This window comes from Rhyacophila brunnea, unplaced genomic scaffold (genome assembly GCF_057557595.1).
Source record: "Rhyacophila brunnea isolate RB1 unplaced genomic scaffold, BYU_Rbru_1.0 scaffold_5, whole genome shotgun sequence".
Classification (NCBI taxonomy): domain Eukaryota; kingdom Metazoa; phylum Arthropoda; class Insecta; order Trichoptera; family Rhyacophilidae; genus Rhyacophila; species Rhyacophila brunnea.
The window spans coordinates 3,043,779-3,058,197 of record NW_028233170.1 but is presented as its reverse complement, the minus strand read 5'-3'; the positions used below and the strand labels follow the sequence as shown (position 1 = coordinate 3,058,197).

Sequence of the window (14,419 nt, the reverse complement as noted above, 5' to 3'; positions counted from 1 at the left end):
AACATGGTTTAATCATTATGTTAGGCTAGGTTAGATTAAAGTAGCACAACAACTTAGAGTAGCACAACGTGCTATGGAGAGGTGCATGCTGGACATAACGCGAAAGGACAGAAAGAGGAATGAGTGGATAAGAAGACAGACAAGGGTTTGCGATGCAATAGAGTTCGCAAAAAACCTCAAATTGAAATAGGCTGGACACGTAGCTCGAAGAAGGGACAAATTTAGCCATCCAGTGGTATCCAACAGGTACAAAACGTCCGCAAGGTAGACATAGAGGCCGCTGGATCGATGAAATGATAAAGTTCTGCGGAAGTACGTGGCAATGGAACGCACAGGACCGAGAGAAGTGGAATCAACTTGGAGAGGCCTTCATCTAGCATTGGATAGATTCAGGTTGATGACGATGATGAATCGTTAGGTGGCATTTAATTAAATTTATTCGCATAAACACACTATTTTTTACAAATTTCAATATAGTATTATATGTCTGTACTTTATGACAGATTTGAACCTTTTGGAGACCCTTTTTTAAATTTTTAGACGAATCGGTTGCATCGTTTGCGTCAAATTAACTCAATATAATATGTTCTGGAACTAAAACATGTAAATCGTATAATGTATTTTCTTCCCCTTGTATCACCCACCGGCTTTCATAGAAATGAAAAAATCAAAAACATTGACACTTTACAACGTTTTATCTACAATAAAATATTTTTAATTAACTATTTTTTTATTCAACGAACAATTCACAAGATTTAGGAATGTAACATTCTAATTATTGAACATACATAATTTTGAAAACATTTCTGAGAAAATATATTATAAGATTATAACCAATAGAAAAAATGTTTTTGAAAAAAAAATCTTGGAGTGATGTCGGTTAGTAATTAAACTAATACCTACTTTGATTTAAAATACAAAAGCCGATCGCAAATAGTAGCTCAATTTGGAAAGCGCTTCAGTGAGTATTAAAAGCCATTAGTTAAAATTTGTCGCAATTAAGTATGACTTCTTTAACATAGTGGTCAACGTGCGATTGGTTATAATATATTTTCTCAGAAATGTTTTCAAATTTATGTATGTTCAACATATTTTTAATTTATATCGACCTTAGAAAGGAAAAAGGGCGTAATCTACACAAATAAAATTTTAAAGGAGGCACAAACGTTTATTTATGGTTTTCGATCAAAGTTAAAATAAAAAATACACATTACGTTAAAGTGCATGATAATTAGTTATTTGGTTTATATATTCCTAATCTGATATTAATTATTGAGTTAATTAAAGAAAAACCAAGAAATGTGATGGTTAAGTCGTTTTTCCGACTTCACTTACTTCTTTTTTTTTTAAATTGCCAGCTAAATTTGAATAATAAAACGGCGTTTGCAGCTTACATCCTTTGGACACAGCGTCTATTTAGTCATGTATCCAATAAAATATATTATGAAACAATGAGGGTTACACCTTTTTCCCTTTCTAATGTCGATATGGTAACACATTTGCTAAAAACTCTTTCCAGGTACGCGTAGGTCGCACACTCACCAACATATTCTTTCTAATTCACCTGAACGCGTGTGCGTATTACACAGCCAGCACATACGAAGGTATTGGCTCCAACGGTTGGGTCTACAGCGGAGACGGAAATGCTTACGTCAGGTGTTTTTACTTTGCGACCAAGTGCGCGACTTCAATCGGCAAGAACCCCAAACCGGAAAACGAATTCGAATATGTCTTCATGACGATCGCTTGGTTGATGGGGGTATTTGTCTTTGCTCTACTGATTGGGCAGATAAGAGACATTATTGCGACTGCTACCAGATCACAGGTAACTGATTTTACAAATTTACCCAAGTGTCGCTGTTGTAGCTGTCGACGATCCTGGTCCTGGTCAGCGTTATTTCGACGATGCAAGAAACTGCGAGCCATTCAACAATCGGACGATCGCCAAATCCGCGATCTGCTTATTATATATTATATACAACGATTATCGTAATTTACCGAATATTCAAAATAATAAATAGCGGGTAATAAATAGTTTATGGGTTATCTCAGTCGCACTCAAATCTCAATATCAGTCCATCCAGTATCTCAGATCAGATTCATTCTCAGTATCACACCGCACAGGACTCACTTCCACCGAGCCTCGGACCAGCGCACTCTATCGACGCGCCTCGCATTTTCTCACCGTGCCTGGGACTAAAGCATCACTTCTACCGAGCCTCGGACCGCTAACATCTATCCTGTATCCTTTACTCTTGTATCAACTGTATGCCGTTACGCAGCAATAAACTCTTGCTCCTCCATTCATCTGAACAACCTATAACCAGACTTTCATTTCTACACCTGTCACACCTGTCACACCTAAGTGGTTCTAGTCCCTTTACAACGAGACCGCAAGTACGTAATACCAAATGATTAATTTTGTATGGCTAAACTTCCAATCAACGAACTCTAGGTATCACATACAGATTTTATTACCAACCTTTTTCTTGGGCAATGTTCGCCCCTTAGCTGGAGCATATGAACAGCTATTTACACTCTATAGATAGTTTTTAGTGGCCTTCTATTTGAAGAACTGGCAAGCCCGATTGAAGCTCTCTTCTGGCATTCTCCGCACATGAGTGAGCCAGGTCCAACGTCGCCTCTTCACTCTCAGCATGATGAGAGACTGCTTGGTTCGTTATCTTATCTCCTCGTTACCCCTAAACTCATAGCATCGCACACCCAGTATACGGTTGCTCTGAGCCTTCGTAAGCTGCCAAAATTCGCTACCATAAAGCAGCACCGCCAGAATGCAAGTGTCAAATAGGCGGCATTTAATTTTAACCGAAGCAATCTTATAATAGATCACATTACACAATAAAATTGGGTTATATACCAAATATTTCATTTTCATCAATCATCGTCAGTCGATCCACCGCTGGTTGAAGGCCTCCTCTAAGTCTTTCCACTCTTCTCGGTCCCTAGTTCTTTGCTTCCACTCACATCTACCGAACTCTATGAGCTCGTCTATCCAGCGGGCTTTAGAGTGTCACTGTGGGCGTTTAGTGCAACTTAGGTACCACTGTATGACAGCATTTGTCCAGCGGGTGTCTACTTACTGAGTGACATAATATTTATATATATTCACCTTTATTACTAAATTAATGACCCTACATTTATTTCTGCCTGAATTCCCTACCGAAAATCTTAAACGAACAAAGCACGGGCTTCCAACCCTGAATTCGCAGTTTACTGGAGCCAGCAGCACGACAATACGCCAGTGGTCATGTTTGTCTTCTCGTAGTATCGTCATCAATATATGGCCGGTGTGTCTCGATCCTAATGCCTAGTTGGAACCAAGATATTATGTAATAATTTCTGTAAATAAAACGTCACCTCAATACTACAACCAGATAACTTTATTTTCACTGTTTTTGACATAGCTATTGAAAATGATTCTACGTTTTCTTCTCTACAAAATGATAAAACTAGGTAAGTCAGAAGTTAATGGGAACTGTATTAATTTTGTGTTTGAAAATATTAGATAATTTAAAACCATAAATGTAGTAAATAAATAAAATAATATATTATATACAATATTGTTTCATACAATTGAACATTATTTAATTGTTCCCAATTAGACAAGCACAATTTTTCATTTTTATTTTAAATTATAGCCTAGATTTATATTAATCAAGTAAAGTTTAAGTTTTATTTTCCCAATAATGATCAAATCACAGTTATCTAGTTGTAGTATTAAGGTGACGAAATTATACAATACTTTGCAACCTTGTGCCCCTACGGCCTACACAAAATGCACTTGCATATTAACGCTCGTCTATACCCACCAACATAGTCATATGCATGTAGTTTGGACAGTACAGACAATATTTCAAAAGGACACTCTTCGCTACTTCTCCAAATATAGTCACATTTGATTGATTGTCAGTACATTTGCAGATGTTTTCCACCTGCGATAGAATTTAAAAAAACATGTAGGTTTATATAAAATTGTAGAAAATGGTTTTTTTTAATATTCACAACTTTTAAAAAGCTTCATAGATATAATGTTTATCTTTTTACGATCAGATGTATCTTTATCTGAAAAATAATAACGGAAAATATTTTTATTCATCGTCGTAACCCTCATTGGCACTTTGACATTCTGGATCTATCTGAAGTTTGAATTTGTTTTTAAATATTTTCAGACTGAGTACAAGAAACTGGTGGATGAAACAATGGAATATATGAGACGGCTAAATTTACCTTGTGATCTCCAACGAAGAGTTACAATGTGGTTTAAGTTCACGTGGGAACAACAGCGCACTCTTGGTATGAAGATTAGTTCCTATTTTTCATTTACTTCTATTTAATATATAATAATATAATAATATACATATCGGATAGTTAGAAGAAATCGCTGATGGGAAGGAACATTTTTTTTTTAATATTTTAATTTAATTATTGTTAGTGGGTACCAACCACTCCCTATTATATAAGAGATATTTGCAAGATTAAAAAAAAGGTAATGTTGGCACAGTGAGAGATATAACATCGTTTGGTACATGATTTCAACAACAGCTGCTAGATGGCGTTAAAATATTTGAAGTACGAGTATATTCATTTGTTTTTAGTAGAATAATTCACAAGTTTGAGAATGTAACATTCCATATATTGGACGTACATACATTGCGATAATTTAAACTAGTAGTTCCTACATGAAGTGATTATCAAATTGCGCTATTATTGACTATCGGTTTTTGTGTTGTAAATCAAGGAATATTAATTACCTCAATTACTAACCGACGACGGTTAAAGCATATTGGTGCGATATCAGTGGATATACGGGTTCAAATCCCGTCGAGCATCGTATTTTTTCAAATGTGATTTGTGCCAGACGTCCCTATTTGAGTGGGATTGTCCAGAGTTCAACAAACAAATCCCGAATCCCGCAATGCATGTGAAAATCCCGACTTAACAAAAGTTGTATATGTATAAAAATGTACGCATATAGTAAAAGAGGCTCGCTTAATTTTTGTAGACAGCCTGGCGTAACACCTTTTATAAATTAATGATCAAACAAAATTTTGATTACAATTGTAATGACTTGTATCCGTATGTATGTGTATGGAAAATGTATCCAGGAAGGATGGCGAACATATTCTGAAACAAGCTAATAGCTTGGAAAATACTTTTAATAAAACTGTAATGATTGTATAAATTTCTAATTCTTGTAATAATTGTATCTAAACAATAAATTTTATAACTAATACCTGCGTATTATTATGTGACTATATTTTATATGTTCTCTTCTGTATACATAATATTATGTATTTATTTACATACATAATATATTATAATTAAATTAAAATGATGTATACTTTATTATTATCACCACGTTTTTATTAGCTCGTATTCTTCTTTGTTCGGAACAGATTTTTTCTTGTGTGCCCAGTACATTTTTTTCTTGTTTGTCCAAGATTTGTATTGGACAATTGAAGAGTTTTAACTAACTTCCCGACTAGCTAGACATTTGAAACTTTTAGAATACATCAGAACACGACGACAATGCATTCTTTTAATACTTTTAGCCATTTTTAACCAGAATGGAATTAATTTTCAGGTAATTCTGTTTTGTATGGAAAGTTATTATTATTGGTTGCTAAGGGGGTCCTAGTAACTAAATTATTAATATATACGTGCGTTACTATGGAAATCAATATGAAATGTCAAAATGACATTTCAGTATTCTATAATATTTATTCAGTATTTCTATCAAGTACAATAAAAAGTTTTTTATTAATACATAGGGTTGTCAAGTTTATATGATTCAACAGAAAATTTAAAAACGTGGTATATAAAATGTTCTTTTTATCTTAAAATTTTATTATTCTTATTTATTACTTAATTTTTTAACTTCCTATTTTTTTTATCGTTCGAAATAATGAATGTCCCGTTCTGTGATTTTGGAAATCTGGCAACCCTTTAGCAACATCTGAGATGTTTTCAAGTTATGTATGTTCAATAATATGTTCATTATACATATAACCTTATGCTTTTAGACGAGTCTCGCTTATTAAACACCCTCCCCATCAATCTGAAGACAGACGTGGCCATCAATGTCCACATCCAGACCCTGAGTAAAGTTCAGCTTTTCACCGACTGTGATGAAGCACTTCTGAGAGAATTAGTGCTGAAGTTAAGAGCGGCAACTTTCCTTCCCGGAGACCTTATCTGTCGCAAAGGAGAAGTCGGCAAGGATATGTATATTGTTAAGATGGGACATGTTCAGGTTGGCTATATAGAAGTTCTTACGGCGATACCTCTCCTCTACCTACCAGAGGCACCTAGCGGAAAAAATACGAAGCTTGCAAGCTGAGACATTTTTTTGATAATTTACAATTTAAATTGTATTAATTAACAAATATGTATCTGACAGTAACGAAGGGTGGAGGTAGGCTGTAAATAGTGCACATTAAACTTTGTTAGCCATGCGTATTTGTTTTTATTGAACTAAGACTACAATTTACAGATGCTGTCGGTTAGTTTTTAAAAATCAATTAAACCCTGCCTAAACCAAACCATAATAATGTTAGTATACTTTGGGCAATACAACAAAATTGTGCACACTTTTTCATTCATAATTATTTGTTTTCGTTGGATTAAGAATACATATTACACATATTGTTAGCTCATTTTTTTAAATTGATTAAGTCCTGCCTATACCAAACTATAGTTAGGTAATAGGTAAAAAAAATATTCTATCTATAAAATATCCAAAGTATGTGTGATTCAATTGCATAATTTTAGATATTTTATAGATAGATCAGTATTTTTTGACTATTATCTATTATGGCTTGGTTTTCACAGGGTTTAATTGAATTTTAAAAACTAACCAACACCATCTGTAAATTTATTGTAGTCTTATTCCAATGAAAACAAATACGTATGACTGACAAAGTTAACTGTGCACTATTTATGGCGGATCTTAACAGCCTACCTCCACCCTCCGCCACTGGTATCTGATAACATTAAAAAGGAAAATATTTTATATTTTAAGTCAAAGACAAACTTGCAATTTAATTTAAAAAAATGTTATAAAATGTGAATTTGTTAAAGGATCCCATCTTCTTATGACATATTTTTTTATGGTCATATTTATTATTAAAACTTAGTTTACTAAGTTTTCTATATTGTGTCGAAGAGATTCTTTTCATTCAAATTCGAGGCAAGCTTCGAATTTTTCCACTAGGTGCCTCTGCTAGGTAGAGGTATCGCCTTAATATACGAGGGTGGGTCAATAATTCCTTAGAAAAAAGCATTAAAACAGGTTTTATTTTTGTATTTTTTTTTTATTTCTCAACATAATTTCCTTGGAGCTCAATACACTTGGTTAGACGTTTCTCAATTTTTTTTAAACCGTCAGAAAAATAAGTTTTCGGAAGGTCCTCAAAATAAGCATTTGTCCGATCGATGACTTCTTCATTTGAAAAAAACGTTGTCCACTTAGCCATTTTTTTAAGTTTGGGAAAAGGAAAAAGTCACTGGGGGCTAAATCTGGCGAATACGGTGGGTGGTCGACCAATTCGAACTTCAATTCTTCAATTTTAGCCATTGATCGTAAACATGTGTGAACACGGGCATTGTCCTGATGAAAGAGGATTTTTTTCCTGTTTAAATGAGGCCGTTTTTCTTCAATTTTGTTTTTTAGCTGGTCCAATAAAGATGCATAATAATCCCCTGTTATTGTTTTTCCTTTTTCCAAATAGTCAACGAAAATAATTTCACGTGCATCCCAAAATACAGTAGCCATAACCTTACCAGCTGATTTTACGGTTTTCGCCTTCTTTGGACATGGTTTGCCTTCGCAATCCACTGCTTTGACTGTTCTTTCGTCTCGGGAGTATAGTGGTGTATCCATCTTTCATCTACAGTCACAAAGCGACGAAAAAATTCATCCGGATTGCGTTGCATGAGCGACAACAGGGCTTTAGAGGCCACCACCCTACTGCGTTTATTGTCGACTGTGAGCAAACGCGGCACCCATCTTGCAGAAATATTTTTCATGCCCAATTTGTCATGTAAAATAGAAATGACGCTACCTTTTGAGATCCCTGTAACCTCAATTATCTCACTCAACTTTAATCTTCGGTCACTTAACACCATATCGTGGATTTTATTGATCATTTCTGGTGTAGTCACCTCTACAGGACGTCCTGAGCGTGGTTCATCCTTTGTTGATGTACGACCACGTTTAAATTCATTTAACCAGTTATAAATAGTTGCAAGTGAAGGAGCAGATATGCCGTGAACTAAATCCAACTCATTTTTTATTTCCTTTGCTGTTAACCCTTTTATATTAAAATGTTTAATAACAACTCTAAACTCAATTTTCTCCATTTTCCATTTTTCCATTTTCCACAAGCAAATTTTTTTTTTAAATGTACGAGAAACACACAACAACCCGACCAATCTGATTGAAACTTCGCAGCATACTGAATCGGTAGTGCCGCTGCATGAAAACAAACCGCTTGCAGTACTAGTCGCGCCACCTGTCGGCTTTTCTAAGGACTTATTGACCCACCCTCGTACATAGCAATTTCAGTAGGGCTATTCTCATTACTTAACACGGTAACACGTTTCCGTTTATTTTTCTTGATCCAAAATAACACGGATGTCACTCCGAGAAATGCCGTATACAAGGCGGTTATCTACGACAATTTGTATCACACGGCACTGCGTCTTACTTGATTTTAAATGAGTCAGATTAGAATATTCAACTGAAGATTCTAATCGAATGCATTTGGAATCAAGTATGACGTGTTATAAAATATGTTGCAGTACTTATTAGCGACATTTGATAGCTTGCGGTTAACGCAGTCATGGACGGCCGTGTTAAAAAAAAACATCACGCCTAATGGTTAACTTCCAGGGATAATAATTAACTCCATGAATAGAACATACCTATCACTTTTGCGGATTTTGGAGTTAAGTGATGTGATAGAATAGTACTGCTGAAAGCATACTGTGCAATGGTGATGATTGGAATTGATTGTGTACTACAACTAGATATTATGTCAAATAAGGGGATCGATACTTTAAATCGATACGATATCAAAAAATTATTGGTAAACATAAATAAAAACGATACAAAAATTAATACGCTATCCTTCTTGCCAGAGGCGCCTAGCGGAAAAATACAAAGTTTGTAATTTGAGACAATATTATAATATACCTATTGATAAATTATAAGTGTAAGTACCTAAGTAAGTATGTATATAAGTGTTTTAATTAATTTTGATTAAACATTAAAGTATTCTTGGTAAGTCAAAGGTAAATTTAGAATTTCAAATAACGTTATTAAATGTGAATTCGTTATTTATTTATTAAAAAAGACACATTGAGCACATAACAAATTATTAATTCAAGGCATTCACAACATGACATTAAGAATAAAACGTACAGGTAAATCAAATTATTAGAGAAAAAACAAAGAAAAAAATATTTTTTTACCAAAAGGAATAAAAAAAACAACAATAATTCAAGAAAAATACAAATTAAACAATAAAATAGAATTAGGTATACATATTGCAACGCTAAAAATGTCTACATCTCTAGGGTTATATAATATTATGTTGAGGTTGTATTTATCATTGAAAATTAGTTCAATTAAATTTTCTCTTAGGTGGCATTTTTTTAAATTGTTTTAATATATTCTTGTCTAAAATATTGATTTTTGCAACAAAAAAATCGAGTATAACTTGGAATTCTTTTTATTTACACAATTTCACTCCTGCTGACATCTCAAACAATTATTGTTTTACATAATACCTGTACAATGAAAGATACCTATATATTTTATAAATTTTACTGGCTTTATATTTATGTTTTGTTCTTATCAGGTAATGGGTGGAGTTGACAATCTAGAAGTATTGGCTACACTAACCGAGGGTTCGGTTTTTGGAGAAATCAGTTTACTTGGTATTGACGGAGGAAATCGCCGAACTGCTGATGTCAGGTAAAATATTATGAACAATAAATTAATATCCATCTTATGTAGAACTGTCTAACTGTCTAACTGTCAAAAGTCTGTTGGACAAAATATTATTTTAACAAAATTGTTTTAGAAACTCTCGGTAGCGCCCAGCAAAATTTATCCATAAGTCTTACAATACAACGTTAAATTATTTATCAATGATTATGACCAGGGAACACAGAAATGGTGGAAAGTTCTTTCCCTTCTGGCAAGGTGTAAGTCTGGTGGTTTAAACTTAAACACGTGGTAAATAATATGATTTTTTCAGTAGTTACGTCTGTATGCATTAGTATGCATTCTGTATGCATTAATATGCAGTATGCATTCATTCAGTAGTTAAGTCTGTATGCAAGGTCTATTACGACTGGCTTTGAAATTTTATCTTATTAATATATTCTACGGTTACAACTGTAGGGATGTCAAAACAGCATTGGTACTTTCTATCGTTACAATACCGGTATTGATTTGTTTGTTTCTATGGAATACCATAATCAAGCATCGTTACTGTTGTCTCAAGAGAATCTGAAAAAGGTGCCGACTTCGAGTTTGAGAGATTTTTTTAGGTGAACCGATTCTTTTGATACAATACTTTAAACAGTAACCAAGTATCAATACTTTTTAAAAGTAATAATAACCCTAGTTGGGAGTAATATTATTATCGTGTCTCGTTTCAGATCAAAGGGATATTCAAACCTATTCGTACTGAGCAAAATGGATCTCGATGCTGCGCTGGTTTATCACCCAGATGCTCAGCAAATACTTGGAAGAAAGGCCAAAAGTCTCATGAGGAAAAATGCTGCAAGACTAAAGACCGCCGAAATTGCAGAAGTTATAATTCCAAACCCAACAACTCCAGAGAAACCATCAAAGCTAATGCAGGCTATTATGCAGGTAATTAAGATTATTTTACATATTGCTTGAGGCGTTTAATATCTTTTTTGATATTACGAGTACCAAAAAAAGCATGGCAGTAAACGTAAGAGGTCATATCAACTAAAACACTATACGTACAATGTCAGCGAGTGCTGAGCATTTGATGGGTGCAGGCCATATATTTTACTTTGACACGAAGATACCGAAACGAAACAATTGATACTTTTATGCGTTTGGTAAAAAAAGCCATTGAAATTTACCAAAACCCCAACATTAATATTAGGGACAATGGGCTATGTTTGAAACCATCACATCCTTCCGACTCCATCAGCAAAATGCAGACATCAACGATGGCCCTTTTTACTCTGAGTAAAATATACTAAGTATCACTCAAGCCTAACATTTTTAGATACACATATTTCTTTGATCGGCATTTGCATTCCCAGTGACGTCCCTAGACAAAATGCCGCCCCTGAGCAGCGCCATAATGCCGCCCCATTTTTTTTACAATATTTTTCAAGATGACGTCGAAGGGCAACGGAAGTAAACTAGACATCGCGAACCTGATAAAAATTAAAGTCCTGTTAAACCTTTTATGCTAATTAATACATTATGTTTCCAATCAGTGAGCTTAATTTTTGAAAGGAAAGATATCATCGTTATTAAGTACTCAGTTTAGGTATTTATTTATATATATATATATATATATATACCAAGTGATTTTCCTCGGTTTGCCACCCTTCAAATAACTGCCGCCCCCCAAGCAACGCTCAATCTGCCTACCCCCACAGGACGTCACTGTGCGTTCCTATCTATAACAGTGTCTTCTAGAAACCCTCGAAACGTTGAGAACGAAAGTAAAACATGTTTAATGTGATTGTTTCCTCATCATTAGTCTGAATCTATCCACTGCTGAATGACGACTTTTCCAAGTAAATTCCACCTCTCTCGATCATAATAAATATTGTATTGCGTTGCCACATACTTACACAGGACATAACAACTTCGTTGATTCAGCGGCCTCTCCGTCTAACTTTCGACGTTTTCTACTTTTTGTATACTGCTAAATGACTAGATTTTTCCAATGTTTGCCCCTTCAACAAATATGTGTTCTACCCATTTTATTTGAGGTTTTTTAGAAAAGTCGCCTCAACATAACTTCTCAATTAGCTTTCTCTGATACATTATCTAATAATAAATTGTTAATCAGCTATTATACAATTATTATGTTACCATATTATTGATCACCTATGACATTTTAGGTTGTTCCGGAAGATTCCGGAGCTGGTCAACTGTTACGAAAAGGATCTCGGGCAAACATCAAGAAAAAGACTCTAAAGGGTTCACTAAAAGTCTCACCAGAAGCTACAAACCAGTCATCATCTTCTCTCGGCACTGAACATAATTTAGAAACAGACCCACTAGAAAGAAAGGGATCAAAAATTTCATTTAAAAAAAGGCGTTCCCTCAAACGGAACAAATATCAAATTTCTTTTGACAATTCAGAATTCCTGGAGACAGACGACGCATGCTATTGCGAAAGACTTAGAAGGAGAACTTTTCCCAAGAATTTACGCAGAAGAAAGATACCAATGTATAATCGCGATACATTTGTGACATCTGGTTTATATGGTGCAAGAAACTGTCTGTCAGAACCTTCGTTTGAAGCACTCTCTAGAACCGTTCAAAAGGAAGATGGTTTAAAATCACTTGAAAAACAAAACAGCACCAAGTCCGCGAATAAAAAAGATAGTCTAGAGTCTGTGTCTAAAAATGACAGTTTACAATCTATTTCCAAGTCTGGCAGCTATAAATCAGTCGATGGAAACGATCTTCGAAATTTGTTTCGGCAAAGAGAGAGTTTGGAATCTGTAATTAGCATTGCGTCCACGGTTGAAGAAAAATATGAAATTCTGCACGATAGAAGTGATAGTACGATATCAAAAGACAGTCTAAAATCGTTGAAGTCTAATAGTAAATGTGAATAAAGTCAGCATTGAAACATAATTGAAATGGGTACATACAGAAATAACATCATGAATAATTTGAACAAATTGCATGAACAAAATGCCTTCATGCCTTGTTCATAATTATGGACGTATTATTTTTTCTTATGTTAACCAACAGGACCAATTAAAAAATAATTGATTATCCCATAAAATAGAAAACATTCTAACAAATCAAATAGTTATTAAGAGCATACTTCAGTGAAACGGCAAATAATTTTAAACAATAGGTGCGACGAAATTTCGGACTCGCTGCCAATCGGAGAGCGAAAGTCGAGCTCACGTCAATTTGTTTTGTGATGGCGTCGGGGGAATTAATTCTAAAATCATTAAACATGACTAAAAAACTTTACTCATTTGCTTGAAAAAGAAAACATGTCAATGAGTATATTATTATTATTACCAATAGAACAATAAACATAACATTAAATGGACGCATTTTGAATTTTTATGACAAATTATGTTAGTTATGCACGCGTCGTCACGATCGTTTTAGACCGTGCCCCAGCTGAAGTATAGCCTTAAGAATGGCTTATAGTATAGTGGAGTAAGATATTAAAATAAGAAATGATAAACAAAAACAGTTGGTATAAAACGTAAACAGGTCATTTGATACAGAAAAATAAAAAGGGTAGACACTACAAAAAAATATATAATCAACAATACAATTATCAGGTTATTATGAATGATAGAGTATATAACTTTGCACTCCGGCTCTAGGATGAAAATGATGTAATATAATATTTTAAAAATATTTTTTTAACATATATTATTATCTATTTATTTATTTATTACTACATAGACATATTAAGTGTATATTATTAATATTATCGACCGAAGGTACTTGATGGAATTTGAATTTAAATTCTAATGGATTTTAAGTTTTGTACTATTCCATTTGAATCGTTTTTTTATTTTCTCGACAACTCCATAATACAAATGGATGGGAAAAATACAAAAAATCGCTAAAAATACACCTTAATTTTACCACGTACACCATGGAAAACGCTAATGTAGCGCGTCACACTGTCTTTACCCTTAGTGATAGGTAGGGGGGCCCGCCAAACATCCTAGCCTGGGTCCCGCTTCAGGATGTGGATGCCATGGTGTACACTGTGTCTAAAGATGCAGAAAGGCGAAACCCGGGTCGCAAAAAACGACTCAAATGGAATAGTATAAAACATAAATCCATTAGAATTTACAATTAGTGTAGGTAGATCATTTGATCTATTTTTATGCGAGGTAATCAGGCAAAGAGGCGTATCAGCTGTTGGTAAAAAGTTACAAAAGTTAAAAAAGATAAAAAGTTATAAAAGGTACCTATACTTTATATTTATATGTATGTAGCTTTAGGGCAACTAATTTTTTAAGAAGCAATACAACAAAACACTTGCTTTCAATCAATGTGATAATTCTCAGTTTTACAGAGTTTATATTAATATATAGTGGAAATACAAGATAAAAAAATGACACAGGATTTATTGTAAAGAATGTAAAAGCCGATGGAGATGCACACTATAAA

The 14,419-nt window shown here is 34.0% G+C and overlaps 1 protein-coding gene across 1 annotated transcript in view; it reads left to right on the top strand.

Annotated features, from left to right (window-relative positions):
- The window catches only part of CngB (Cyclic nucleotide-gated ion channel subunit B), a 33,883-nt gene extending 20,141 nt beyond the window's left edge, over positions 1-13,742 (top strand). Inside the window, exons 9-14 of the mRNA XM_085955929.1 lie at positions 1,520-1,825; positions 4,191-4,314; positions 6,045-6,274; positions 9,885-10,000; positions 10,693-10,909; positions 12,154-13,742. Coding sequence (XP_085812055.1) covers positions 1,520-1,825; positions 4,191-4,314; positions 6,045-6,274; positions 9,885-10,000; positions 10,693-10,909; positions 12,154-12,879 — 1,719 coding nt within the window. The 3' untranslated portion in view covers positions 12,880-13,742. The remainder of the gene's footprint in view (positions 1-1,519; positions 1,826-4,190; positions 4,315-6,044; positions 6,275-9,884; positions 10,001-10,692; positions 10,910-12,153) is intronic.
- Positions 13,743-14,419: the final 677 nt, after the last annotated feature.